Raw genomic sequence first — 27,250 nt, 5'->3', positions numbered from 1 at the left:
GAAGATGCTTGTGTTAGTCAGCAAGTCGATTATGGCACCCAGTTTGCAGTCATCTGTGAACTTGGTCAGCCATAGTCCTCCCGTGTTAGCCTGTACCTCAGAGAAATATATACCGAACAAGAAAGGTCCCAGGACTGAGCCTTGTGGGACGCCACTTGTAACTGGTTTAGAGTCTAACATGGCTCCTGCAATTCTGACCGTGTGGGTTCTATCCCTGAGCCAGTTTGCAACTCATCTTGTGACATAGGGGTTGATATTTAAGCTGGTGAGCTTATTTATGATGCCCAAGTGGGGTATTGTGTCGAAGGCTTTTGCGAGGTCCAGGTAGGCTGTGTGGACTACCTTCCCTTCATCTATGGCCTTGGTGACTGTTTCAAAGAAGTCAACCAGGTTCAAGAGGCAAGATCTGCCCTTAACAAAGCCGAATTGGGTAGGATCTGGTGTTTGGAGGTTCCCAATGTCTTTGTTTATGAGTTCCATGATGATACGCTCCATAGCTTTGCAGAACAGGCTAGTCAGGCTTATAGGGCGATAGTTTCCGGGGTCCGTTGTGGCACCACCTTTGTGGAGTGGGACCACTGTTGCTGTACGCCATTCCTTGGGTACATATCCTGTAGTAAGGCTGAGATTGAACAGTGACTTTATGTGAGGGTTCAGTTCTTCTTGGAGCTTGTGTAAGACGCAGCCCGGGACACAGTCTGGTCCCATTGATGCTGTGTTTTTTGCTTTGGAGAGGACAGCTCTCACCTGTGCATCTGTGATGTCAGGGAGGCTACACTCTGTTGGGATAGACATTTGCTCTTTTGGTGTTTTGTTGTTTGCACTGAACCTGTCTGCCAGGATGTTGGCAATGTCTGTGGGTTCAGTGTATTTTTTGTCATTTTGCACTAACTCAGAGCATATCTGGGAGATGCCACCCAGGTTCCTGACATAACTAAAGAAGGCCTTGTGATTATCTTTAGCATCTTGTGCAATTTTTCTTTCGAAGCTGACCTTAGATAATTTTATGAGGGATCGTAGTTTCTTGCTAGTACTGATCAGAGATGCCTTCCCTTTTTGGGATTTTGCTCTATCATGTAGTAGCTTCCTCCTTCTGTTGTATAGCTTATTTATGGCTGGGGTCCACCAGACAGGTGCCTTTGGAGGAGTGAGTCTTGGTTTTTTTGGGATAGCACGATCCATGCATTCCTGTAGGTGTCCTTAGAATGCGTTTGTAAAGGATTCTGCGGTTTGGGCTGTGTTTTCCACTGGCCCGGGGGCTTTGAAGGATTCCACCTCAGTTTTGAGAAGTGTGAAGTTTGCTTTTGAGAAGTTCTTCATCGTGGTTTCCTTGGCTGGGGGTGGGGACGGGATATGGATGTCCAGTGAGATTAATTTATGGTCAGATCTTACCAATGAGGGGTATACCTCTGGTATGGAACATAGAGTCCCCATGTTGGTGATGATCAGGTCAGTCTTTCTGTGTACATGCTGTTAATTCAATCTGACATATTCTAGTTCTGTACAGTTAAAGGAATATGTAGTAGTCCTTGCTAATCACATTTTGTGTTGTAATTTATAAAAACTCTTAAGCTCTTTAAGCTGCATTTTGACTGGATATATCTCCTTACTCATAATGCACCTGAAAAGTCATGATTATTTAATGTTAGCAGTATGCTGAGCTACAAGTGCTGTTCATGTACAAGTACAGGCTGAATCTTGTTCTTTTCACTTGTGTCAGTGCTATTAATGAATTATGTGTGGGATATCCGAAAAAAATATATATCTTAAACACAAATGTAGAAACTGACGTATTATGAGTAAGTAGTCTTGGCTTCGGTTATTAACATGAATGGTGTCTTTCAGGTCCTGGCCCTGCCTGGTATTGTGTGGAAACAGCTCACTGGAGAACCAGTCAACTGGAAAAAGGATTTCCCTGCAGTGGATTCCATGCTTGTAAGTTCAGCTTTTCTTTAAAATTATTTTTTTTATAACGACACTAAATGGAAGGAAGATGTACATTTGTTTCTGAATGGGACTATAGTCTTTAAGCTGCATTTTGTTAATTAGTTGGCAGAAATTTCCTTCTTTTTATTTTCTCCAAGTCTTTTGGGTTTCTCATACCATGACAGGAATAGGGGGCGGTCGCAGTTAGTGTTGTCGCCTCACAGCAAGAGGTTCTCCAGTTCGATCCTCGGCTGGGGTGCCTTCTGTGCAGAGTCTGCATGTCCTCCCTGTGGTCGCATGGGTTTCTTCCGGGTGCTCTGGTTTCCTCCCACATCCCAAAGACATGCTGTAGGTGGATTGGATACTCTAAATTGGCCCTAGGCGTGCGCTTGTGTGTGCCTTCTGTGGAAGGTTGGGCACCGGGCTGGCAACTCAACACCGTAAAACTCCACTGTCAATCACGGGTGAAAAGGTGATCCGTTGTGGTGACCCCTAACAGGGAAAAGCCGAAAGAAGAAGAAGAATACCATGGCAGGAATGGACCCCATTCTTAAATCAAAGTGTGATTAAAGTTCATGAAATTAGTATTGTTTCAGTCTTTGATCAGAAGTGCTTTTCGCAGCACCCGCAATGTGCCCAGAATTTATTCCTCCTGTAGTTCATACGGAGTTACATGTATTGATAACCTATCTAAATAAGACTGTAAATTCTTTTTTATGAGACCCATTGTTACTACTACTATTGGAACTGTCTGAGTGTCCTCCTACATTGTCCTAGTTTCTGCCTAGAAATGCTGGTATTTTATGACTTTGTGTCTCTCTGTATGTAAGTCACTGTAATCACTGAGTGTAGCAGTTTGAGTGATCAGTGCTACTTATATCTAGTTTTCTCGCATGTATTTTTTAAACTATTGGTAATGGGTGATTCCAAGTAATGTGTTTCCAATGCTTCTCAACTACTTCAATATTATAATGTTTTGCACAATTCCCAATGCAACAGTCTTGCCACATTATTATGCCTTTCAGTATACAGGCATTCTGCCATTAGTGTATCACACCCAGCAACAAGATGTGAGACTGTTTCCAATTCTGTTTTATAAAACCTGCATTTATCTGTTTCTCCGATATGTTCAGTGGACTTTATAAACCAAAATGTACATAGTCTACTATCTTGGGCCGCCAGTATTAACTTTTCATCTTTTGGTTTAAATTCACCTCTCCTTAACCATTCCTGCATTAGATCTTGATCGACATGAGGTTGTTACAGAAGTTTTCTGGAGCTGCAGCTGTATTTATGCATTTTCTACATTTCTTGCCTTCTTGTCTGATACTTCACCATACATTCTTTGTTTTTTGGCACATTCAGTTGCTGTGCCTGATTTCTGTCTACTTCTGATTTGATTTCCATTCCTGCTTGACAGTGATATGCTTCTGCTAAACTAAGCAGGCAAGTCATCTTAGACTTGTTCTCATATTTTAAAACGTTCACTATGTTTTGGTCTTGTGTAGTCAGCAGATGTGTATTCAGTCCTACAGTTGCAGATCTATACATGTAATCAGTTTCGGGGAAGCTCAACCTCCTTCAAAACAGGAAATATATAATTTTGGTATACACTGATTTTTATAAATCATTTGATAAGCATGAAACATTTTCTTGTTTTCTTATCCAACTGATCCAATACCTTTTGGTGCCAGTCAGTCAACCCAAAACTGTAAGTTAGAACAGGAGGAGCAAATTGGTTTATAGCTTGGACTTTTTTCCTATATGTCAGGGCTGTTTTCAGTATTAGTTTTAGTATTTTAAAGTATTCCTTACTAAGTTTTATTCACATTTGTTCATGTTTTTTTGTCGAGCCTTCATCAATTCCTATATATTTATAGAACACCTGCTCAAGTTCCTTTATATCACATTCCTGTCTATGTCAAATATTTTCTTGTTTACTGCAGCTTTTGCATATTTATCAAGACCAAATTACATTTTTGTATCATTTGAGAAAGTTTTGACACTTGTAGTTGTGCTTACAGTTCCTCATCTGATGAACTGTATAGTTTTAAGTCGTCCACAAAAAGAAGATGTCTTTACACTTTGTTTTCTGGGAGCCAAATTATAATCATGACCTAATCTTTTAAGTAGTACTTGGTTAAGGGCAAGACAAAAAGCATGGGTGACAGAGAGTCGTCCTTATCCTTCTGATAATAATTTGTCCTTTATCACAGCTTAGCTGCATATTGGTTTGCCACTGTTTCATGGTCTCTGTAGTGTAATTGATCAATGTAGGGTGTAGCTTATACATTTGTAAGCACTGTTTTAGCCATGAATGTGGGATGTTGTCAAATGCTTTTTTTGTAGTCTATCCTTGCCATACTTAGGTTCTTCCCCCTTTTTACAATTCTCCGTTATAACTTTGGCTAACAAATGATCCTTTGTTCCATATAATTTTGTTTTGTTACCCTTTTGTTTTAGTGTCATGATTGAGTTTTCTTCTAAATGAGTATAAACTTTGTCAACATCAATTCTAGTGTATAGTTTATACATAGGAAGGCAAGTTATTGGTCTGTAGTTTTAGGACACCTTGCAGGTTCACTGTTAAGGATGAGTACCATTTTTTTCTGTTAATCGGGTTGGCGTCTATTCGGGGTGCACATGTAAATAGTTCTTACTGGGGCTAAATCTTCATGTAAAGATTTTAATACTTTTAGCCAGAAGTTAGGTGTTGCATCTGGCCCTGGGGTTTTCCAGTTAGGAGATTTTCTTAATTTTGCTTCAATTTCTCTGGCCATTACTTTATCCTCTTTCATGTTCTGTACATTAGAACGTCTTCTTTCTTTTACTTATGTCCATTCAACATTTTTTATATATTTTTCAGAAATGTCTGTTTCTTCTTTTTTGGTGGTGCTTCTATTCCTTTTGCCTTGTTTTGGAATTTTGGGTCATCAGTAATTACTTATTTTGTACTTATCCTTTATTTTTATTTATTTATTTATTTATTTTTTATTTAGCATTTATTCTGACTTGGAATGAAGCCAATTTTCAGCAGCAGCCCGGGGAGAAACGCTCCAGATGCATGCCTTTGTAATGTAGGAGGAAACTGGCGTTCCTGGAGAAAAGTCACACAAATGCAAGGAGGACATGCAAACTCCACACAGAAGGCACTCCAGCTGAGAACTGAACTGGAGAACCTCTTGCTGTGGGGCGACAACACTACCGCTGCACCACTGCGCCGTCCTTTATATCTTTTTGTTTCCTTTATCTTAATATGTCTGTGCATATGTATTAAATCTAGCAACTTCTCCCTTAGATCATTTTCTTCTAAACTAAGAGCACATTCTTTGTTCACCATTTCCTTCGGGCATTCTACAGAAAGTTCCAGAACATCTTCCTGTGACATATTCTCTTCAGCGTCATCCTGTGTCATCTGTTGCTCTTTCATATGCAAACTAACTGAACCATCATTCCACAACATTGACTGCATCAGGTGCCACAATTTCCTGTTCCTTTCCTTGCTGTGCAACTCCAACTGAAATTTTATACTGTTTCCAACTGAAGGCTCCAAAGTACCTTCACATGGCAACTGATCAGATGCTTTCTGCTCCTCTGTTTTTTCCTTAATTTGGGGACTCATTTTTCTGCCATGCTGTGATGTTATCAGAGTTAGATTGTCTACACTAAATCCTTCACTTCGCAGGTAGTCCATAACTTCATTTTCTTTTTCTGTAACTTTTCCTTTACTAATTCGCTTTAATACTTTCCCTCTTTGTTTTCTTATTTTTTTGTATTGTAAAATTTTCCTTATCCGGATGCTTTTGCCTGTATTTCTCTTCAGATATCTTTGGCGCTTCTTTGTATTGATTTAGCTTTGCTTTCCCCTTTGCATAAATATTGCACCATATTAAATAACTTTTTCTTTCTCATGTCCATAGCTCTTCTTCGTCAGATGTCTCTCACTCATATTTCTTCTTCTTCAAATATCTCTTGCGCCTTCTGTTTCTGTTTGGGGGACTCAATGTTCCATCATGCTGAGACATAACCTGTGTTAGCCTTTCTTACACTAAATCCTTCACTTCTCAGGTATTCCATAATTTCAGCTTCTATTTTTTTTTAACTTCTACTTTACTAATTTTCTGTTGTATGTTTCCACTTTGTGATCTTACTTTTTTGTACTGTGGAATGTTCCATATGTGGGTGCCATTACCTCTAGTTCTCTGCATATCTTTGGAGCTGCTGTTTTTGTATTGGTTAATTTGGCTTTCTCTTTTGCACAAATATTGCACCATATCAGATCTCTCTCTATCCCATGTCCATGTTTAGTTTTTATACCTTTCAAAAATCTCTACATTTTTTTTCTTTATATGCTTGCACTTCCTCTCTTGCTTCTTTTCAAAATGGCCCAAGGTTTCTTGGTCATATAATGTTTTTCATAAATCTGTTGTATTAATGAACACACATTTGCATTTGTAGGTTTTGACAGTTTTTCTTGTGCAAGTATTTTTCTTTCTTCTAATTTCTCTCTTAATCTTCTTGTATATCTTCTGTCCAGAAGTTCTAGTAGCAGTACATAATTTCTTTTTTATCCTTAAGAAAAATGCCTATTTGTTTCTGAATGGGACTATAGTCTTTAAGCTGCATTTGGTTATTGAGTTGGCAGAAATGTCCTTATGGAACGACTAATATAGGCATAAATGCAAGGATAAAATCCAGAAATCACAGCAAAACACCAGAACACACAGCCATGGGCTAAAAATATTTAACTGGAAGTAATATAACAGTAGTAAGGGCTTTCACAATAAAATTGCTTCATCAGACTTCCATTAACAAAATACGCCAACTAGATATAGTACTGAACAGCCTATAAGCCCTATCCAATTATTAACAGCCAATGAAATCTTACAGTCAATCAAGCCGTGTAAAAGTAACATCACTCATTAAAAAGATGAAAAAAAGAGAGAGAGGGAAAAAAGAGAAAAATTGGGGAGGGGGGGGGGCATGTATAAATCAATGCTTCAGCCTATGTGCCTGTAGGAAAGGTTTCAGTGTAACTGCATCATTTATTCCTGGTATTTTATCAGCCACAGACTGAAGAATCCACTTCTGTTCAGCTGACTCTGTCCTATTTTTTATATCACTCCCTCTGATGTTTTCATTCACCACTTCTAACACAAAGAATCTAAACTTGTGTTGTGGACCAAATTATGTAGCATGTTTTGCTAAGGCACTACTTTCTTTCCCGTACCTAATGTCTCTAATATGTTCTAAAGTATGATCATTGGAAGAGTGATTAGTCTTTCCAATATAATACACATGGCAGAACACACAGTAGCTAAAATAGACTGCATTGCTGGTCCTGCAGTCAGCATTAATCTTACACTCAATTTGGAAACCCTCACTAGGGTGCATATAGCTGGGTCCCACATGTATGTTACTACATGCAGCGCATCCCCTACAAGATTAAGTCCCAAGCCTCTGTGAGTCAACAGAAGTGCCACATTTATAAGGTCTATAGCAAAGTTGTCTCTTTAATGATAGATTATTCCTAAACGTTAAGAGGGGCTTATCTCCAACGGTATCCCTGAGCTGATCTGACTCTTGTAGTACATTCCAGGTTTTCTTAAATATATATCACAAAAAACACTGACATCACTAGAGTATGTCAGTGGAGCGCAGTGGTGCAGTGGTTAATGCTGTCGCCTCACAGCAAGAGGTTCTCTGGTTCTATTCTCGGCCGGGGTGCCTTCTGTACGGAGTTTGCATGTTCTCCCTGCATGCGTGTGGGTTTCCTCCAGGTACTCCAGTTTCCTCCCACATTCTAAAGACATGCATCTGAAATATTTCTCCCCGGGCCTCCGCTGAAAACAGGATCTGTGGAATCTAGTCGGACTTTCCCGGTCAACAAATGTTAAATAAATAAATAAAAAAATTGTAGTCAGTACTCTGATTCTTAATCAGGGTATTCACTACATCAGAAAAATAGGGTCTACCCTTGGATTCTTGCTCTTTAAGACACCAATCAGTACAATGGTCTAACTCTCTTACTGTGTAACCCCTAGATAGAAACTCACTTTTACTTTGCTGTAGTGCTACCCTCATCTGGGTATCTTCACTGTGTAACCTCATTATTCTCAAAACCTGCCCACTTACCACGTTCCTAGCAACATGTCTAGGATGCATACTACTTTTGTGTAAGAGGGCATCTTTACATGTAGGTTTCCTTTATAAACAGGTACTCACAGATCCAGGATCTGTCTTCCTAACAGTCACATCAAGAAAATGTATTTCTTCTCTTGAATGCTGACAAGTGAATCTCAAAAAAGACGTCTTATCCTGCATATATTCCACAAAGTCATGAAGTAGTTGGAGTGAACCTCCCCAAAGAAAAAGTATATCATCCACAAACTTGGTATACCAGATGATATAACTAGAGAAAGCATTATTACTCAGCACTTGCATTTCTTCCCATTGAGCAAGAGCTAAGTTGGCATAGCTATTGGCACATGCTGTGCCCATAGCTACGCCACCCTTCTGAAGATAGAACTCATCTTTGAACAAAAATATATTATTCTCTAAAATGATGTCCAAAAGCATACAGATTAAGTTCACTTTGTCATTAGCAAAAACATTTCTACCCAGTTAAAAATTCCCTAATATTATCTACACCCCGGGTATTAGGGATGACCGTAAAAAAAGACTATATCTATGGTAACAAAAATGTATTCACTTTTGATACCAATAACTTTACCATATAACTCATACAAATAACACTTAAAACAAGTAACAAATGCATGTGGGAGACAGTATTCAGGAAGTCACGTCTCCCCGAACAAAAGCATTATTGATTTTTTTATAGAAAAACTCTAACAATGTAGAACTCTTTATCAAACATACCACTGCTTGCATCCAATAGAAAAATGCTAACTAATACAGTTTATTCTTCAGACCATTACTAAATATCTAATAGAAATGCATCATGGATCTGCAATTTCTTATCTACATTTCTAGCTTAGTATGGAGTAAGTTTCTTTTAACCATATGATTTAGAAAGACTGCTGCCGCAGGCTCAGGAAATGAAGCTTAACATTCTGTACTTTTCCATGTTTCCAATTCTGCTATTGCAAACATGTACGCTAACCTTCTAGGACATGTGCAATTTCATTTTAACCCTTTACAATCACTCATTTGATGCCGAGAAAGCATCACACTCGTATTGTAAAACATCTCTTACACTTTAAATATATTATCATAACATTTTCCAAAACCTTCTAAAACTAACTCTTCATTTTCACTTATTTCACGTTCATTGACATGATTTGCAAATGACACTTTTTAAAATCACTAGCATGCAAATTCTGTAACACTGGATGTTCTTCGTGTTTCACTGTTGCAGTCATCACACCTGGGTTATCTGCCTGCAGGTAGCCCTCAGTCGGCCCGAATACCAGAGTCTTGGGATTTCTGCGTCGGATGCTGTCGCCTCTTCCATGTCAGGTCATCAGGGGTATAAAACATGCAGCCGACGCCATTACATCAGCTTTCCTTGCCACTGTGGGAGCCCAAAGCAGAAGCAGTTCGCAAGTGCCGGTCAGCCGCTACCTGAAATTTTCATTGTTCGAGTTTCAAACTTGAAGTCTTCTAAAGCTAAGTACTCTGTTGGGGACCCTTTTTTCTTGCCTAACCAATGTCAAAAAAAGTTAACAATTGTCTTGCCTGTGGAAAGCAAATACCTCACAGAGATTTTCATTCTTACTGCGTCACCTTTTTAGGCCCAGACCACGACATTCCTTGCTGTCGGTTTTGTGCCTTGTTCAACGCCCGAACTATTTGTCATTGGGCTGTCTTTGTCGCCAAGTTCTTTCGATCTCGTTCTCCGTATTTATTCCGAAATGGCTTTGTTGAGACATCCGACCACCGATCTTCCAAAAAAAGTAAGGATAAAGACAGAGACAGATCGCATAGGTCCAAAACTGCCGATGACGCTTCCATTAAGCTAGTCACTAGTCCGCCGGTAAGTGAGGTGCTTTCGTAGCCCCCGATACCCATTTCTACAGATTCCCAGGCCTCTACTGAGACCCATTCAGAGTCTGGAATGCCGCGAGATGCTTCCTCAACTATGGAACCTGCGGATGTCTGTACCTTAGATGGGTCCGTACCACTGTGCAGGCACTGGCTTCTGAGGTTGTATTCAGGCCTTCCAATGTTTGTATTAAACCGACTACTTCATTTGTGACTAAAACTACCGAATTTCTCAGGCCCAGAGTTCGCACTATGCCTAGGAAACCAACGACCAAAGTGCATTCTCAAGCTCCCATGCCTCAGAAGCAAATGCTTAGAATGGCTGAAGACCTTATTACTTTAATTAGGGGAAGTCAGCCTTCCCCTTCTAAAAAACAAATAATTGATTTTCCTTCTGATTCTACAGGCTATGAGTCCGATGACTTTGACCCCTCTGATTGCCAGAACATACCTTTATTCATCTATGAGGATTCAGATGCAGAGGTTTCCATTCCCTCTGCCTCCCCTCCAGAGGACTTTTCTTTCAGTGAAACCTTGCATACCATAAGAGAGCATTTCCGCTGGGAATGCCAAGACTACCCCCAGTCAAAAAAGAGACTCTGGGAATTTTTAGACTTGCCTTGGCACAGGCCTCTAGCTATACCCCCTGTCCTGGATATTGTAGATGATGTCTTCATGGAATCAAGTCTTACCCCGGATACTTTACCTCCAGCTCCTAAAAAGTCTGACAGGTACTACAAAGTACCTGACTCTCACAAATTTCTCTTTAAAAATCCTACTGCGGATCCAGAGACCATTTCCCTGGGACCTAATGGTATTAAGACTACTACAGCCAAAAACCCTACCCCTTCAGACAGGGATTCTAGTGCTTTAGACAGATGGGGTAAGAAGGTATGTACCTCTGCAACTCTTGCCATCAGGGCTTTAAATTGCCAGTTTCACATGTTGAAGTACCAGCAGCATATTATGGAACTAATTAAACAAAAAATGTTGTTGTTTCCTGATTGTGCAGAAAATAAAGATTTACAAGAGTTAATGCAGTCTGCTAACCAAGTTGGTAAACATACCTTGCAGTGTGGTTTTGATGCTTTAGAAACATCTTGCAGGGCTTCTATCACTGGGTCTGTTCTGAGAAGGCATACTTGGCTGAAGGAACAAATCTTGCCAGACCATGTCAAAGCAAAATGACTAGATGCTCCATTAAATCAAGAATGTTTGTTTGGCACAAAATCAGAGGAAGTTCTTAAAAAGATGGAGGAAAAAGCTAAATCTATGCAAACTGTTAAATATTTCTTACAGGTACAGCCACCTAAATTCAGTAGGCATTGGCCTTTGAAGAACTGGTCCTTTCCAGTCCCTCCCAGGCCTTCTCAGTCCAAACACAGGGGCAATAGACCACAATGACTACAGTCTCAGGGTATGCACAGATCTAAACAATGGAGTGCTCCCACCTCAAAAACATAAAACATTGAGTGGTAAGCCACCCTCTTATGGAAAAAGTTCACAATGACTTCTGCATGCTTCCCAGCCATGCCCAAGTACTTGCATCCCTAGGAGGAAAACTTGCCCTGCATGCAAAAAACTGGGAATACATTACCCAGGGCCATTGGGTCTTAAACATTGTATCCCAGGGATGCAGATTTTACTTCCATTCACTGCCAACCTCAAGTGGATTTCCAGACCTTCCCCAAAACCAGTGGGCAGAGGCCCAAAAGCAAGTACTTTCTCTTCTCAGTATCAGGGCTATTCAACCTGTTCCATCAGAGCAAAGGGGACAGGGTTTCTACTACAGGCTGTTTCTGGTGCCCAGAAAAGAAAGCTCTTGGCACCCTATCCTGGATCTGCCAATTCTCAACACCTTCCTAGTGATACCAAAGTTCAAAATGCTTACACTCCAACAACTGCTGCCTATGCTAGCCAAGGACTCCTGGCTGGTCACCGTAGACTTAAAAGAAGCTTATCTGCACATCCCCATAAGGGAATCTTGCAGGAAATGTCTACGTTTCAAGGAAGGCTCTATGCACGATCAGTTCTCTGCAATTCCCTTTGGCTTATCTGCTGCGCACAGGGTATTCACAAAGTGCCTGGCAGCAGCTATTATTGCATACTGCAGGCAGAGAAACATCCAAATTTACCCATACTTGGACGATTGCCTGATTCAGGCAGACAGTCAGGAATTGCTACTTCAGCACCTGACATTTGTAAAGAGACTCCTAACTTCTCTGGGGTATACCATAAATGAAAAGAAATCACATTTGGTACCCAGCCAAGAAATTGTATTCCTGGGAAAGCAGGTTTATTTGACAAATTACTTCAAACTACTGGCCACCTAAACCCAGCTATCTGCAAGAATAATACTGCAAGTCCTAGGGTTCATGGCCTCATGCATTCTACTAATTCCGTATGCAAGACTGCATATGAGGAAACTGCAATGGTACTTAAAAAGTCTCTGGTGTCAACATTCTCAGGACTTGGAAACTGTGATTTTGATCATTCCTTTGGTGGGCAGAGGCCTGCAACCACAACAAGGGACTCCCTTTCACTCAATCCCCCGCCGCCCAAACCCTGACAATAGATGCATCAGACTATGCATGGGGGGCTCACATGGCAGTCAAATGCATTCAAGGCAAATGGAGCCCAGGACAAATGCACCTGCATATCAATCAAAAAGAAATGTTAGCTCTACAGAATGCTCTGACAGCCTTCAAATACCTTATCCTTCCAGGACAACTCCTGATAAAGACAGACAACACCACAGTCATGTGGTACATAAACATGCAGGGGGTTACTCATTCCTACCCACTCTGCAGGTTAGCCATGGCTCTGTGGAACACAGCCCTGAGCAACCAAGTGCACCTGCAAGCTCAGTTCCTGCCAGGCAAACAAAATTCACTGGCAGACGAATTAAGCAGAAATGTAATGGACCTGCACGAGTGGAAATTGGAACCCAATTCATTCAAGCCTCTAATCCACAGGTGGGGGACACCAGAGGTGGACCTCTTTGCTTCCCCCCCAAAACCATCAATTGAGCAAATTTTGCACCAGAACTCCCCACAGCCAAGCATGGAATGTGGATGCCCTATCCTTTACATGGGAAAACCTCTCAGTCTATGCCTTTCCCCATCTGCCCCTCCTCTTGAAAGTACTACTCAAGCTCATACAGGACAGGCCAAGGGCAATCTTTATTGCACCATACTGGCCACACCAGCACTGGTACCCACTTTTATGCAGTCTGACAACAGTGCCACCCTGGTACCTGCATCAGACCCCCTCTCTGCTGTCCCAGCAGGAGGGCCAGATTTTGCATCCTAAGCTGCAAACCCTGAACTTAGCAGCCTGGCTTATTCCCTGAATACATCACCGGCAACCCTCAGCAAACAGGTGCTGGATGTCATCCTTGAGGCCTAGTACTAGGAAATCTTATTCAGAAAAGTGGAAAAGATAGTGTTCTTGGAGACAGTCTCTAGGAAAGGACACAGCCGTGCCCTCCTTACCTCAAATCCTAGATTACCTAGCAGAGCTACTCCACAAAGGCCTATCCTTCTCATCAATTAAGATTCATGCCTCGGCCATCTCAGCTCATTACAGTACTGAGCCCACCCCTCTTCTCTCACCCTCTAGTCAAACAGTTCCGGAGAGGAGCTAACAATTTAAGACCCCCGAGGAGAGCTCCCACTCCTGCCTGAGACCTTAACTTTGTACTAGAGAAGCTCACGCTTCCCCCTTTTGAGCCTGCTGCTACAGCAGAGTTAAAATTCCTCTCTTGGAAAACAGCCTTACTTGTAGCCATCACTTCAGCAAGAAGAATGTCTGAGTTACAGGCCGTTATGGCTGTGGAACCCATCAATGTGAAGTTGTTCAATCTCGCCGTTCATTCTTCACTGATGGGTTCGGAGCCAATCCTCCGCTCCGACACGGCCGACTAGCAAGCTCAAAGTTCTCCAGTAGTTCGAGACCCAACCCCATATCCCATAATGCACTGCTGGAATTACCCCAGATCTAGTTTGCTGCAGCACGTATCTCTTCGTTTCTAGCGTTGCTCGAAACTATTATTGGGAGTTTTCAACTTTCAGCAAGTTTTATATTTCAATTTTTTATATATATTTGATTACTATATAATACTAGATATTACTAGCTAGTAAATAGTTGTTTTCTGTGTTCAACCCCTTTCCTCAGTAAAATCTTTTCTTTGCCTTCGGCCCTTTGGCCTTAGGATCTCTTCTTATAGTTGTTAGTCAGTGTTCCCTGTTTGGGACTCTTGTTATTGGATTACTTAATCCTGTTTATATTGATATAGTTATTAGCTGCCCCTTGTGCTGTGTGTCTTTTGTGTGAGTTAGTTACATTTCTTAAATAGCTCATAGTTAAACAGTGTGTTCCATTTTATTGGATATTGTGAAATGTCTGAAGAAAAAGATAAACATCCAAAATCTGAGTTTAAAAAATGCCCAGACTGCAGACAGAAAATGTCCGTCACGGATGCCCATGTGCAGTGTGTTTACTGTTTGGGTGAGGTGCACCTGCAAGAGTCATGCAGTATCTGTCATTCCTTTTCCACCAGAGTGCTTGCAGAAAGGAAGAGGAAGTTAATTGATAAGGGGTATTATCAAGCACCCTTTTTCTGAGGCATCGTCTGACCAGGATGGGGCCAGCAAATCATCCAAATCTTCCTCTGAATCCAGATCTAAAAAAGGAAAAATGTCAGAAAGTGTGGTGACTTCGGCTTCACTGCCTTCGGAGCCGACAGTCTGTTCTTTTTGGAACCGGGACACTGCTCTGGAACCGGTTGCCGAAAAACCTCCATCGATACTGCTCCAATTGGCTCCATCTGTTCACTCTTCCAGGTCCTCTGTCAGCCTTTTTGATCTGGATATGGACCGGCTGGTTCAGAAACTGTTAAAAGCACCACGCCTTGCTAAATTGCTGTCGGCTCAGACCCAACTGTCGGAGCCGAAGACCACTACTCTTGAATTGTCTACTCCTCCTCCGAGCCATACCGGACATTTGGAGCCGGAGGACGCCGACCTGATGATTGTGGATCCCATGGAGCCGACACATGCTCCAGTGCCATTGGCTCCATCTGCTCGGATGTTCTCTGCACCGACCGGGGACTTTAGGAGCCGACACTCTCCGGTCGGGTCCGGAGAGGATAGCCACACCGACTTGGTGCCGACTCTTCCTCTCGGGGCCTCAGCTCGTGTGAGCTCGGCTCCTACCTCGGGCTCGGAGCCCACGGCTTCGGTGTGGAAGGAGGTGGCGGCTCCGTTGGATCAGTCGACTCCTTCTCATCAGAGCCGAGGTGCATTCGAAGCCATGAGGCGAGTGTTGTCTCCTAAGACTTCCTCATCTCAAAGTCTGGCCTCTTCTTCCCCTAAAGTGCCTGTGTCAGTTTCTGTCTCCTCTGGTTATCCCAAGCGTAGAGACCCTGAGCCTCAGGTAGCCCCACAGGGTGCGCCCTGCTCTTCTGAGACCTCTCCAGAAGTTCCCCCTGAAGAGGTTTCCAGGAAGAGATTATGCAAGAGGAGGCATTTGGATTCCCTCCCAGGAGTCTCTCACATTGGACACCGACTTGGATGAATCAGAAGGGTCCCCTAGATCCCCCTCTGAGGACATCTCCTTGGCGGAGATTCTTGAAATTCTTAGGCAGAGGGGTGATTGGCAGTCCAAGAGCCCTACTAAGGATGGGTCAGTTCTCCTGAAGGCGTTCGGGTCTCAGCCTTCCACCTCTTGGGTATCTCCGCCCTATGATGAGCTTATGGATCTGGTCTCTCATAGGACGTGGGAGTAACCAGAATCTGTGGAACCTGTTCCTATGAGGCCTAATAATTTTATTTCTGCACCCATGGATAAGTCCTTTTTGACCAAGGGAGTCCCTGTTGATGCCATGGTGGGCGGCAGCCACCAAAAAGGAAATGTCTGAGACTTCCTCGTCTATCCATCCTCCTAACAGAGAATCTAGGATCATGGATCGATATGGGAAATGTATGTTCAGTTCAGTGACTTTCTCACTCAAATCACTGAACTACTTGACACATTTTACTAGACTGCAGAAAGATCTCCTTAAGGAGTTGGGAGATGCTCTTCAGGGTGCTGTAGCTACGAGTGTATCCGACAAGATTGTCACTCAACTCTCTAACCTCAATTCGATAGTCAACTCATCCATGCGTCTCGTATCTTATGCAATTGATGGTTTGAGTACAGCTGCAGGTACAGGAATCGCTCATCGTAGGCATGCCTGGATATGAGAATGTTCCTTTTCAGAACCCTTCAAGTCTTCCTTTATTAATACCCCATTTGATGACTCATGTTTGTTTGGGCCAAAGGTGAAGGAGACTTTGACCAGGTGTGAGCAAGAAGGAAAGACACTGTCTGCCGTTGGAGTCCATTTTTCCACCCCCACTCAACCCTTTCCTAAAGGTCAGAGGGGAGGAAAGATGTGGTTCTGGAAAGCCCAAGGAGCCTTTCAAGACACATGTGGAGAGCCCCCCTCCAGAGGCAGAGGAGGGGGTTTCAGTGGAAGACGTCACCCTCATGACAGTGGGGGTCCGCAACACCAGGGTGACGGATCACTTCTCTGGTCAGTCATACCAGCGCTCCTGAAGGGAGGCCCGGCTGTCCTACTCTGGAGGCAGTTGGGAGTCTCTTGTCATTGTACCCAAAAGCCTGGCTGAATATAACAAATGACAGTTGGGTACAAAGTATAATTTCCAGAGGGTATTTCATACCATTCTCCACCCAGCCCCTTCCCGTCAAAAAAAATCCTGGACGCTCCACCCAGTCACATGGGACAAGCAGCAATAGAGGTACACCAATTGCTATAAAAAAAAAAAAAGAGTCATCCAGTCAGTCCCGGCAGACCAAACAGGATTCGGAACTTACTCAAGATTCTTTTTGGTTCCAAAGAAAACAGGGGACTGGAGACCCATTTTGGATCTCAGCAGACTCAACCAATTTGTGAAAAAAGAGAAGTTCTGAATGGTCACGCTACAGTCCATTCTCCCGTTTCTAGGGAAGGACAATTGGATGTGCTCGATCGATCTCAAGGATGTGTACTACCACATAAAGATGGCCAGGCCATCCAGAGATCACCTGCGTTTTTGGCTGGGAGCCAATCATTATCAATTCCGAGCTCTGCTCTTTGGTCTCACTACAGCCCCCGGAGTGTTCACAAAGTGCATGGCAGTAGTCACGGCTCACCTGAGGCATCTAGGATTTCAGGTGTTTCCGTATTTGGGCGATTGGCTCCTTACCTCCACCACCAGGCATCAACTTCTTCAAGCGAGAGAGGCTACTCTGACACTCTGTGATCGGCTAGGCATTACAGTCAACTTCAAAAAGTCTGCCTTGTTCCCATCACAGCATATCATTTTTATAGGGACAGAGTTACACATCAACCACCACTGTTCGTCTTCCACCAGAAAGAATTTGTATTCTTTTCCAACACATCATGTCCCTGATATCAAAGAACAGAGCACTAGCTGCAGAGGTATTGAAAGTTTTAGGATTGATGGCGGCAACTATTTTAGCAATCCCATTAGCAAGGATGCATATGAGAATCCTTCAATGGCTTTTATTCATGCAATGGTCTTACCAAGAACTTCTAGTGAGTCGCATGATCCTGATAAAGAATTCCTGCAAGAAGGATCTTCAGTGGTGGTTGACGTCTCTTCATGTCACAATAGGATGTCCCTTCATGCTCCCCCCTCCAGTTGCCAGTGTGACCACAGACGCTTCCCTGATAGGGTGGGGGGGGGGGCTTTTTCAGGGAAAGACTGCCCAAGGCACATGGACAGATCAAGAATCACATCTGTGTATCAATGTCCTGGAGATGAGAGCAGTACTTCTAGTGTTGCAATACTTTCAGGACTCTCTTCCTCTAGGGACAATTGCAGTACAGACAGACAACATGTCAGTGGTCTGGTACCTGAACAAGCAAGGCGGGATCAAATCTTATCCCCTTTGCCGAGAAGCCCTCAGAGTATGGCAGTGGGCAGTGTCATCCCAGCGCTTTCTGTTAGCAATGCATATCCCGGGCAAATCCAACGTCATAGCGGACAGACTGAGCAGAGCAATTTTATTGCTCCATGACTGGTCCCTCAAACAAGAGATTGCGGACAGGATCTTCTGCAAATGGGGCCAGCTTTTCTGCGACCTGTTCGCCAGTCGTATCAACAACAAATGCAGAAGCTATTTTGCCCTGATTCCCATGCCAGGTCACTTCCCCAAGGGATGCTCTTGTCCACAATTGGCCCCCGGGTCTCCTCTATGCATTTCCACCAATTCCCCTGATACCCAAATTCTTACAGAAAGCAAAGTCGCTGGGACGAACGGTCATCCTTATAGCCCCTCATTGGCCTTGGCAGATTTGGTTTCTGTTTCTTTACCATCACATTCTGGAAGAACCATGGATCCTGGACCCAGTTCCGGACTTGTTGACACATCCGTCAGGGGATCTTCATCCATCATTGCAGACACTGAAGCTAACCGCTTGGCTGCTCCAATTCCCCACATAGCCAGGCTTTATGATCTTTTCCTTGGCACTAGTCAAATTTTGTTGGCTTCCCATAAACCTTCCACTAGAAAATTGTATCGTAGTAAGTGGAAGAGATTTTCCATTTGGGCTTCTTCCCACAACATTGACCCTTACCAAGCACCATTGTCTTCTATCTTACAATGCTTGACAGACATCTTCAACAATGGAGCAGTGGCTGCTACGGTGCGAGTGCAGTTAGCTGCTATATCTAATTTCCATCTAGGAATCGATGGTTTGAATATTATGGCTCACCAATTGTCTAAGGCTTTTCTAAAAGGTTCTTTTCACATGAGGCCTCCAGTGAAGACACCTTACTCCCCCTGGAATTTGAATTTTATGTCATCTCACATCATTCTTCCTCGTTTCGAGCCTGCATCATCTTGTGAACTAAAATTTCTGTCATGGAAAACTATCTTCTTAGTAGCCATCACTTCAGCCCGCAGAGTGTCAGAGCTCCAAGCCCTATCCATAAAGCCCCCCTTATATGGTCTTCCATGCTGATAGAGTATCTCTCAGGACAAATCCATCCTTTTTGCCTAAAGTATGTTCTGAGATTAACATTATTCAAGTCATTGAGTTGCCCGTTTTCTTCCCTAATCACACCAACAAATTGGAATATATGTTGCACAAACTCGATGTTCATAAACAACTTAGATTTTATTTAAACAGAACAAAAGACATTGGGGAATCATATCAGCTCTTTGTGTCTTTTTCTGAGGCCAGGAAAGGGAAACCAGTTGCCAAAACAACCCTGTTTAAGTGGCTGTCAGATTGCATCACCTACACATATTCTTGTCATAACATGCCCTTGTCTAGTAAGGTGAAGGCTCATTCAACCAGAGTAGATGTCCTTCAAGAATGCAACGGCAGTCATAACATGTGGGTTGTCCTACCTCAGGCAGCCCTCGGTCGGCCGGATTCCAAAGTCTGGGTCCGACGTCGCCTGATGTCGCATTTCTCTCTGACGTCAGAGCGGCTGGAGTATATAAGCATCAGCCGACGCCATTTTCTTCAGTCTTTCTTGCCGCGCGGTGCCCGAAGCAGAAGCGGTTCGCAAGTGCCAGTCGGTCAGCTCCTGTATTCTACGATACCGAAGTCATCAAAAAAGCTAAGTACCCCGTTGGGGACCTTTTCTTGCCTCAGCCGATGTCAGAAATTACTGAAAAAGTTAACAATTGTCTTTTTTGTGGTAAACAAATACCTCATAAGGATTTCCACTCTTACTGCCTCCCTTGCCTGGGCCCAGACCACGACGTCTCGGCCTGTGTAGCCTGTGCTCGCTTCAACAAACGCACTCTCAGGTGCCGGGCGGAGTTCGCTGAAGATTTTTTCGGCGATAAATTTGCTTACACCATGCCGTCGGATCTTCCGACATCGCAAACTCCTAAAAAGCGAAAAGACCGGGACTGACATTCTCGGCCCGCGTCTACCACCGACTCCATGCCAAAACCTAGCGCGAGTGCTCCGGTTCCCTCTGAGACTGTCTCTCCACCGCTCCGAACCGAAGACACCGCATTACCGACAACTCCGATTCCAGACATTACTCCAACGCCAGTTATAGATTTTCCTCCGGATACCGAAACCGAGGAAATGCCCGAGACCATTGCTGTGGACAAGGTCACTCCGGCACGTGGAGCTGCCAGGCCTCCTATGGCCATGTCTATTAAGGCCTACACTAGGGCTAAGGCAGCCAGCAAAACAAAGCATATTACTGCTAAGTCCTTACCTCAGCCGACTCTGGAGACACAAATTATGTCCATGGCTGCTGATTTAATTTCCATGATTAGAGGTTCACAGGCCCATCCTGAGAGAGCATCCCAGCCTCCTCCTGATAAAAGGCCCTGGGTTGAACCCTCTGACCCTACTCCTTCAGTTGAAGACTCTGAGGGCTCTGTCCACTCTGATAGCCAGGAAGAGCTCTTCCAGACCTATGAGGACTCTGATGCAGAAGATTCCATCCCTTCGGCCTCCCCTCCTGAGGATATTTCTTTTGGGGAAGTTCTGCACACCATGAGGGAACATTTCAAGTGGCAAGGACAGGAATATTCTGATTCTAGGAAACGCCTTAGGACTTTCCTTAAGAAGCCTCAGCACAGGCCCTTAGCTATTCCTCCTGTACTTGATGTTCTGGATGATTTGTATTCTGACTCTAGTGCTACCCCTGATTCTCTTCCTCCTGCTCCAGCCAAGCCAGACAGGTATTACAGGGTCCCTGAAACTCATTCCCATTTATTCAGGGCCCATACTGCTGATTTGGAAACTATTTCACAGGGGCCTAAGGGAGTTTCAGCCTCCACCTCAAAAAATCCTTTGCCCTCCAACAGGGAAGCGAGGTCATTAGAGAGATGGGGTAAAAAGGTTTACACATCCACTACCTTATCTATGAGAGCTTTAAATTGCCTTTTTCATATGTTACAATATCAGGATTATCTCTTAGAAGATTTACAAAAAACATTAGCTTCTCCTGATCCTTTGGACAGGAAGACTTTGCAGGAAGCTGTACATAACACTCAGCAAGTAAGCAATCACTTCCTGCAGTGTGGATGTGATGCATTGGAGGCTTCATGTAGGGCAGCTATGTCAGGGGCAGTGATTCGTAGACATGCTTGGTTAAAAGATCAACCTCTACCAGATCATGTAAAAGCAAAGCTTCTGGATGCTCCTTTGGAAAAGAACAAGCTTTTTGGTGCAAATGCTAAGGATGTCTTAAAGACCATCGAAGAAAAAGCAAAATCAGTTCAGACTGTGAAAGATTTCCTCCAGGTTCAACTGGTCCTTTCCTAATCCAGAAAAGTTTCAAAGGGGTAAGAACAGACGTGGCCGTGGAAGAGGCCAATACAGAGGCCCTTACAGGGGACGACAATGGCAGCCAGGAAACCAAAGAAGTGATGCAGGGGTTTCACCTGCCCAACAACCACAAACTCAATGACTTTCCTCTACTACCGCCTACCAGGGAACAACTAGAAGCTCCCTTGGGCGGGAAATTATCTCTGTTTGCAGAAAACTGGCACAGACTGACAAAGGACAAATGGATTTTGGACATTATAGACCGAGGGTACAGGTTTCATTTTCATACCTTGCCAAGAAAACAAGGCATGCCAAACCTACCAGAAAATCAGAGGGCAGAGGCTATCAAGCAAATCACTCTGCTGACTCGAATGAAAGCAATAGAAAGAGTTCCACAACAAGAACAAGACCAAGGGTTTTACTCAAGACTGTTCCTTGTTCCAAGAAAAGAATCTCAATGGAGACCAATACTGGACTTGTCCGCATTAAACAACTTTCTTATAGTACCAAAGTTCAAAATGCTGACTCTACAGCAGCTCCTTCCCATGCTGGGCAAGGAGTCGTGGCTGATTACTCTGGACCTCAAGGAGGCATACCTGCATGTCCCTATCAGACACAGCTGCAGAAGATACCTCAGATTTCTTGCAGGGCCAGAGCATTATCAATTCTCAGCATTGCCATTTGGCTTATCTACTGCGCCCAGAGTATTTACAAAATGCCTGGCTTCAGTGATTGCTCATTGCAGGCTCCAGGGAATACAAATTTACCTGTACCCGGACGACTGCCTCATACAAGCGGACGACAAATTGATGTTGACAAAAAACCTGGATTATGTTATACGATTACTTCAAGCTCTGGGATACAAAGTCGACTTCCAAAAGTCAAGACTGCAGCCATCCCAGCAAATAATCTTCTTAGAAGCCAAACTAGACACAGCTTCTCAGATGGCTTACCTGACAGAAGACAAGCAAGAGAAATTAGCTCATTACTTCAAAGGTTTAGCAGAACTCACCCAGATGACTGCAAGGAGATTCCTACAGGCCCTGGGTTACATGGCATCCTGCATTCTACTGGTTCCATTAGCAAAACTACACATGAGAAAGCTTCAATGGTATCTAAAAAGCATTTGGTCTCAACACAGCAACAACTTGGAGACAATCATACCACTCATTCCATGCCTACAAAAGGAATTCCTATGGTGGGCCTCGGTGAGCCAGGAAAACACCGGTATGTCATTCAAAAAACCACAGATAACACAGACCATGACTACAGACGCCTCAGACCTTGGATGGGGGGCGCACATGGAAGGCAGGTGTATACAAGGACAATGGTCTCCAAAGGAAACACATCTGCATATAAACCAAAAGGAAATGCTGGCAGTGATGCATGTCATCGAGGCTTTTCAACACCAACTCCAGCAAGGCTATTTAATGATACGGACAGACAAAACCACTGTAATGTGGTACATAAACAAGCAGGGGGGCACCCACTCTTATCCCCTTTGCAGACTGACAATGCAGCTTTGGGAGAAATCACTGAGCCTAAACATCCAGTTACAATCCCAGTTTGTTCCAGGAAAAGACAATGTGTTGGCGGACAGCCTAAGCAGGAATTTCACAGATCCACACGAGTGGAGGTTACATCCGAAGGCCTTCAGACAACTCACTTCAACATGGGGCAAGCCAGAAGTGGACCTATTTGCCTCTCACCTCAACCATCTTCTACCAAAATTTTGCACAAGGACATATCATCCAAAAGCTTGGAAAATAGATGCCCTCTCATTCAACTGGAACTGCCTAGCAATCTATGCATTCCCACCTCTACCACTGATGACCTCAGTATTACTAAAGATCAAAGCAGAGAAGCCCAAGGGAATCATAATAGCTCCGGATTGGCCAAGACAACACTGGTACCCACTACTACGGAGCATATGTCACACCAGGAGGTGGGCCCTCCCTCAGTGGCCTCTACTTTTGACTCAACACAATTTCGAAACACTGCATCCAAATCCTCAGACATTGCAACTAACAGCCTGGGAGATCCCATAAATAACTTCAGCTTATCTCTCTCCAAGGAAGTTCAGCGGATACTAACCGAGGCTCGAAGACCATCCACCAGAAAGGTTTACTTAGCAAAGTGGAAAAGATTTAGCAATTGGAATACCAGCAAGGGACATGATGCATCATTGTTGAACATCCCACTCATCTTGGAATATTTGGCAGATATGTTAAAGAACGGTCTCTCATATTCTTCCATAAAGATACATGCATCTGCTATTTCAGCTAGATACAACACTGATTCTCCTGTTTTCTCTCACCCCTTACTAAGACAATTCCTCAGGGGAATCGAGAACATTAAGCCACCAAGAAAGGCCCCAGTGCCAGCCTGGGACCTCAATTTTGTCTTAGAAAAACTGACTCCACCTCCTTTTGAGCCAGCAGCTTCAGTTGACTTGCAATTTCTCTCATGGAAGACAGCTTTCCTGTTGGCAATTACCTCAGCAAGAAGGGTTTCGGAGCTACAGGCCCTAATGGCAATACCACCCTTTATTATTTTTCACAGAGACAGGGTTTCATTAAGGACCAACCCTACTTTTATGCCAAAGGTGGTATCTAGGGTTTCTCTAAATCAAGCCATTCATCTGCCTGCTTTCTTCCCCAATCCTGAGAATAAGGGGGAAAGACTTTTGCATACCTTGGACATTCACAGACAACTTCAATACTACCTGGACAGAACCAAGGCCAGTAGGCTGAACAACTTTTTGTAGCTTACGCCCCTGCAGTCCAAGGAAAAGCAATTTCAAAACAGACTATTTCTAAATGGATTGGACATTGCATCAGATTCTGTTATTCCTTTCATGGAAAGACTGTTCCAGCCAATGTCAGACCACATTCCACCAGAGCTACAGCCACCTCTACAGCATTCTTAAGAGGGGTGCCTACCAAGGACATTCTAGAAGCTGCTACATGGAGCTCCGTGCATACATTCTCCAAACACTACAATCTCCCTCTATATTCCAGATCCAGAGCAGGCTTTGCTTCGGCAGTCCTGCAGGGTTTGATTGCCACACCATCCCTTTCCTAGAGCATACCTCCTCCCCAGCTAAGCTATGGTATTCTACCCACATGTTATGACTGCAGTTGCATTCTTGAAGGACATAGTACAGTTTTGTACCTACCATAAATGTAGATGTCCGATAGACATGCAACTGCAGTCGGATTTTCCCTCCCTCCATACCCCTCTATGCCTAGGGTCCACTCCTATCCCTGTTATTCTTAGCTGGGGATATCTGTTATGGTGTATTTGTTTTATTGCTCATTTATTTGTTGGAATCCTGTTTTTGTCTTCCAATTTGATTACAGCCTTCCTTGGAGGGCACCTGGCATCTGGGGCAAGAAACACTGAAGAAAATGGCGTCGGCTGATGCTTATATACTCCAGCCGCCCTGACGTCGGAGAGAAATGCGACATCAGCCGACGTCGGACCCAGACTTTGGAATCCGGCCGACCGGGGGCTGCCTGAGGCAGGACAACCCACATGTTATGACTGCAGTTGCATGTCTATCGGACATCTACATTTATGGTAGGTACAAAACTGTACTTTTCTACCTCTTCAGCCTTTCAAGCCAAATTACCTTTGAATAACATTTGTGCAGCAGCCACATGGTCTAAACCTCACACTTTTATAACTCATTACAAAGTGGATAAGGCCTCCAGGGACAAGGCTTCATTTGGTTCTATGGTTCTGAAGAGTGTACTTCCATGAGCCACCCAAGATCAGGGTGCTAGGGATGCTACCCATCAGTGAAGAATGAACGGCGAGATTGAACAACTTCACATAAAGAAGTTATGTACTCACCATAATGTTCCATGTGAGTTGTTCCATCTCGCCTTCATTCTCACTTCCCTCCATTCTTCCCCCTCCTTGCTGGCAGTTGACCTGAAGGCTGTCTTCATCCTGGTTTTTCAAAGTGTCTTCATTCCTAGGCAGAATAATTATTGTACTTTTATATGGTATGCAGCAAACAAGATCTGAGGTAATTCCAGCAGTGCATTGTGGGATAAGGGGTTGGGTCTCGAGGTACTGGAGAACTTTGTGAAGGTGAGATGGAACAACTCACATGGAACGCTATGGTGAGTACATAACTTCTTTTATCTTCCTCATTTATGCCCAAGGTGTGGTATCCAGTGTGGCTTTAAACCAATCCATCCACTTACCAACCTTTTTTCCTAATCCTCAGAATAAAGGGGAAAGGATCCTGCACTTGACAGAACTAAACCATTCAGAAAATCTGACCAGCTGCTAGTCAGCTTTGCTACAGGGGCAGAGAGCAAGGCCATTTCAAAGCAAACCATCTCCAAATGGATAGCACACTGCATCCATTTCTGCTACAAGCACCATGGAAAGCCTACCCCACAGGGGATCAGAACCCATTCCACTAGAGCTACCTCAACCTCTACAGCATATCTCAGGAGTGCAACCTGGAGTTCAGTACACACCTTCACCAAGCATTACCACTTGCCTAGCTTTTCTAAATCCAGAGCTGGTTTTGCTACAGTAGTCTTACATGGCCTGCTAGCCAGCCCTAACACTTCTTGACTTCCCTCACCCTTCCTCAGCTTTGGGAATCAACCCAGGTGTGATGACTGCAACAGTGGAACACGCACACTTACCATAAATGTAGATGTTTGAGTGTATTCACTGTTGCAGTCCTGGTTACCCTCCCTCCAGCCCCCTGACTTTTCTCTACTTTCTACTTATCCTCTTTTTTGGCCATATTTTATGGCAATGGTATTTACTTTTACTGGAGGTGTTCCACGCCATGTAATTGCTTCCTATTTTGGGGGCTCCTGACATTGGGGCAAAAAAAAACTGATGTAATGGTATCTGATGTCATGGAAGAGGCGAGGGCTACCTGCAGGCAGATAACCCAAGTGTGATGACTGCAACAGTGAATACACTCGAACATCTACTTTTATGGTAAGTGTACACAACTGTACTGTTTGATCAAGGTGCAGTGACTTTGGTTATTAAAGCTTTTTATACCAATAAAAGCAAAAACAGAATCATAATAATAGCAATATCCATAATAAATTTCAACAAATTGCTTCCCCATCCTGAAAACAAATTGGTTAGCCAAGCCCATTGTGAACTGTCCCCTTCTTTGCTATCTGACAGTTCAGCCACTTTTTGGATGTTTTCCAAATGACTACGTACTGCGTGCTCATTATGAGAGTAAAGAAACAGCATTCCTCATGCATGAGCACACGCATACCTCCCTTTGAAGCAAGTACAGAATGAAGTGCCACTTGATTTTGGAGTACTGCTGCACGCATGGCACTCTGCTCTAGAGTAGTCAAATTAACAGTGTCAAAGGTTACATTACTTAACACTTCAAATAGCTTAGAGAGCTTTCTCGGCTCCAAAATTGATTTTACAGTCCCATAAACAGGTAAAACAAGTAATATACCAGCCCCAGAAATAACATCATCACCAAGGTCCATATGAGAAAGTCCTTTACTAGCTGCTTGTTCTTAATCATGATGATAAATCCACCAAGCATCAACCTTTCCGGTTGGATTTTTTCAGTCGGAGTATCCTATATATTCGGATTTTACCACTGGGCAGGGTATCTACATGTCGAATGGCTGGAAGAACACTACCAATATAACAACACCCTGACCAGTTTGCTGGCAGCCAGAGATATGATAGACTCACAAATAAAATAAGTATTTCAGCATGACCATACCTTTTACTGCACCTTCACTATACATTCTTCAAGTACTATTAGATTTGCTGTATCCAACCTCCACAATCCAAGTTTTCATGTAAGAAGTATAACCCTCGACAGTCACTGAAAGTCTAAGTGCAGCAATTTTTATTAAATGATGTGACATTATGCCATGAAGCATTTTTACGTAGTACTAATGATGAAAAAGCTGTCCCCATGTCAACCTCACTTATAGGTACTGGAAACAATGGGATACCTCCATCATATGG

At 43.5% G+C, this 27,250-nt stretch overlaps 1 protein-coding gene across 1 annotated transcript in view; it reads left to right on the top strand.

Annotated features, from left to right (window-relative positions):
• Window positions 1–27,250, top strand: part of HECTD3 (HECT domain E3 ubiquitin protein ligase 3) — a 1,089,315-nt gene that overhangs the window by 739,963 nt on the left and 322,102 nt on the right. The window contains exon 16 of the mRNA XM_044085764.1: window positions 1,846–1,935. Within this exon, the coding sequence (XP_043941699.1) occupies window positions 1,846–1,935 (90 nt within the window). The remainder of the gene's footprint in view (window positions 1–1,845; window positions 1,936–27,250) is intronic.

This window comes from Protopterus annectens, chromosome 10.part0 (genome assembly GCF_019279795.1).
Source record: "Protopterus annectens isolate FY-2018-M chromosome 10.part0, PAN1.0, whole genome shotgun sequence".
NCBI classification, from domain to species: Eukaryota; Metazoa; Chordata; order Ceratodontiformes; family Protopteridae; genus Protopterus; species Protopterus annectens.
The sequence above is the reverse complement of the archived record's forward strand: the minus strand, read 5'-3'. Positions and strand labels throughout refer to the sequence as shown.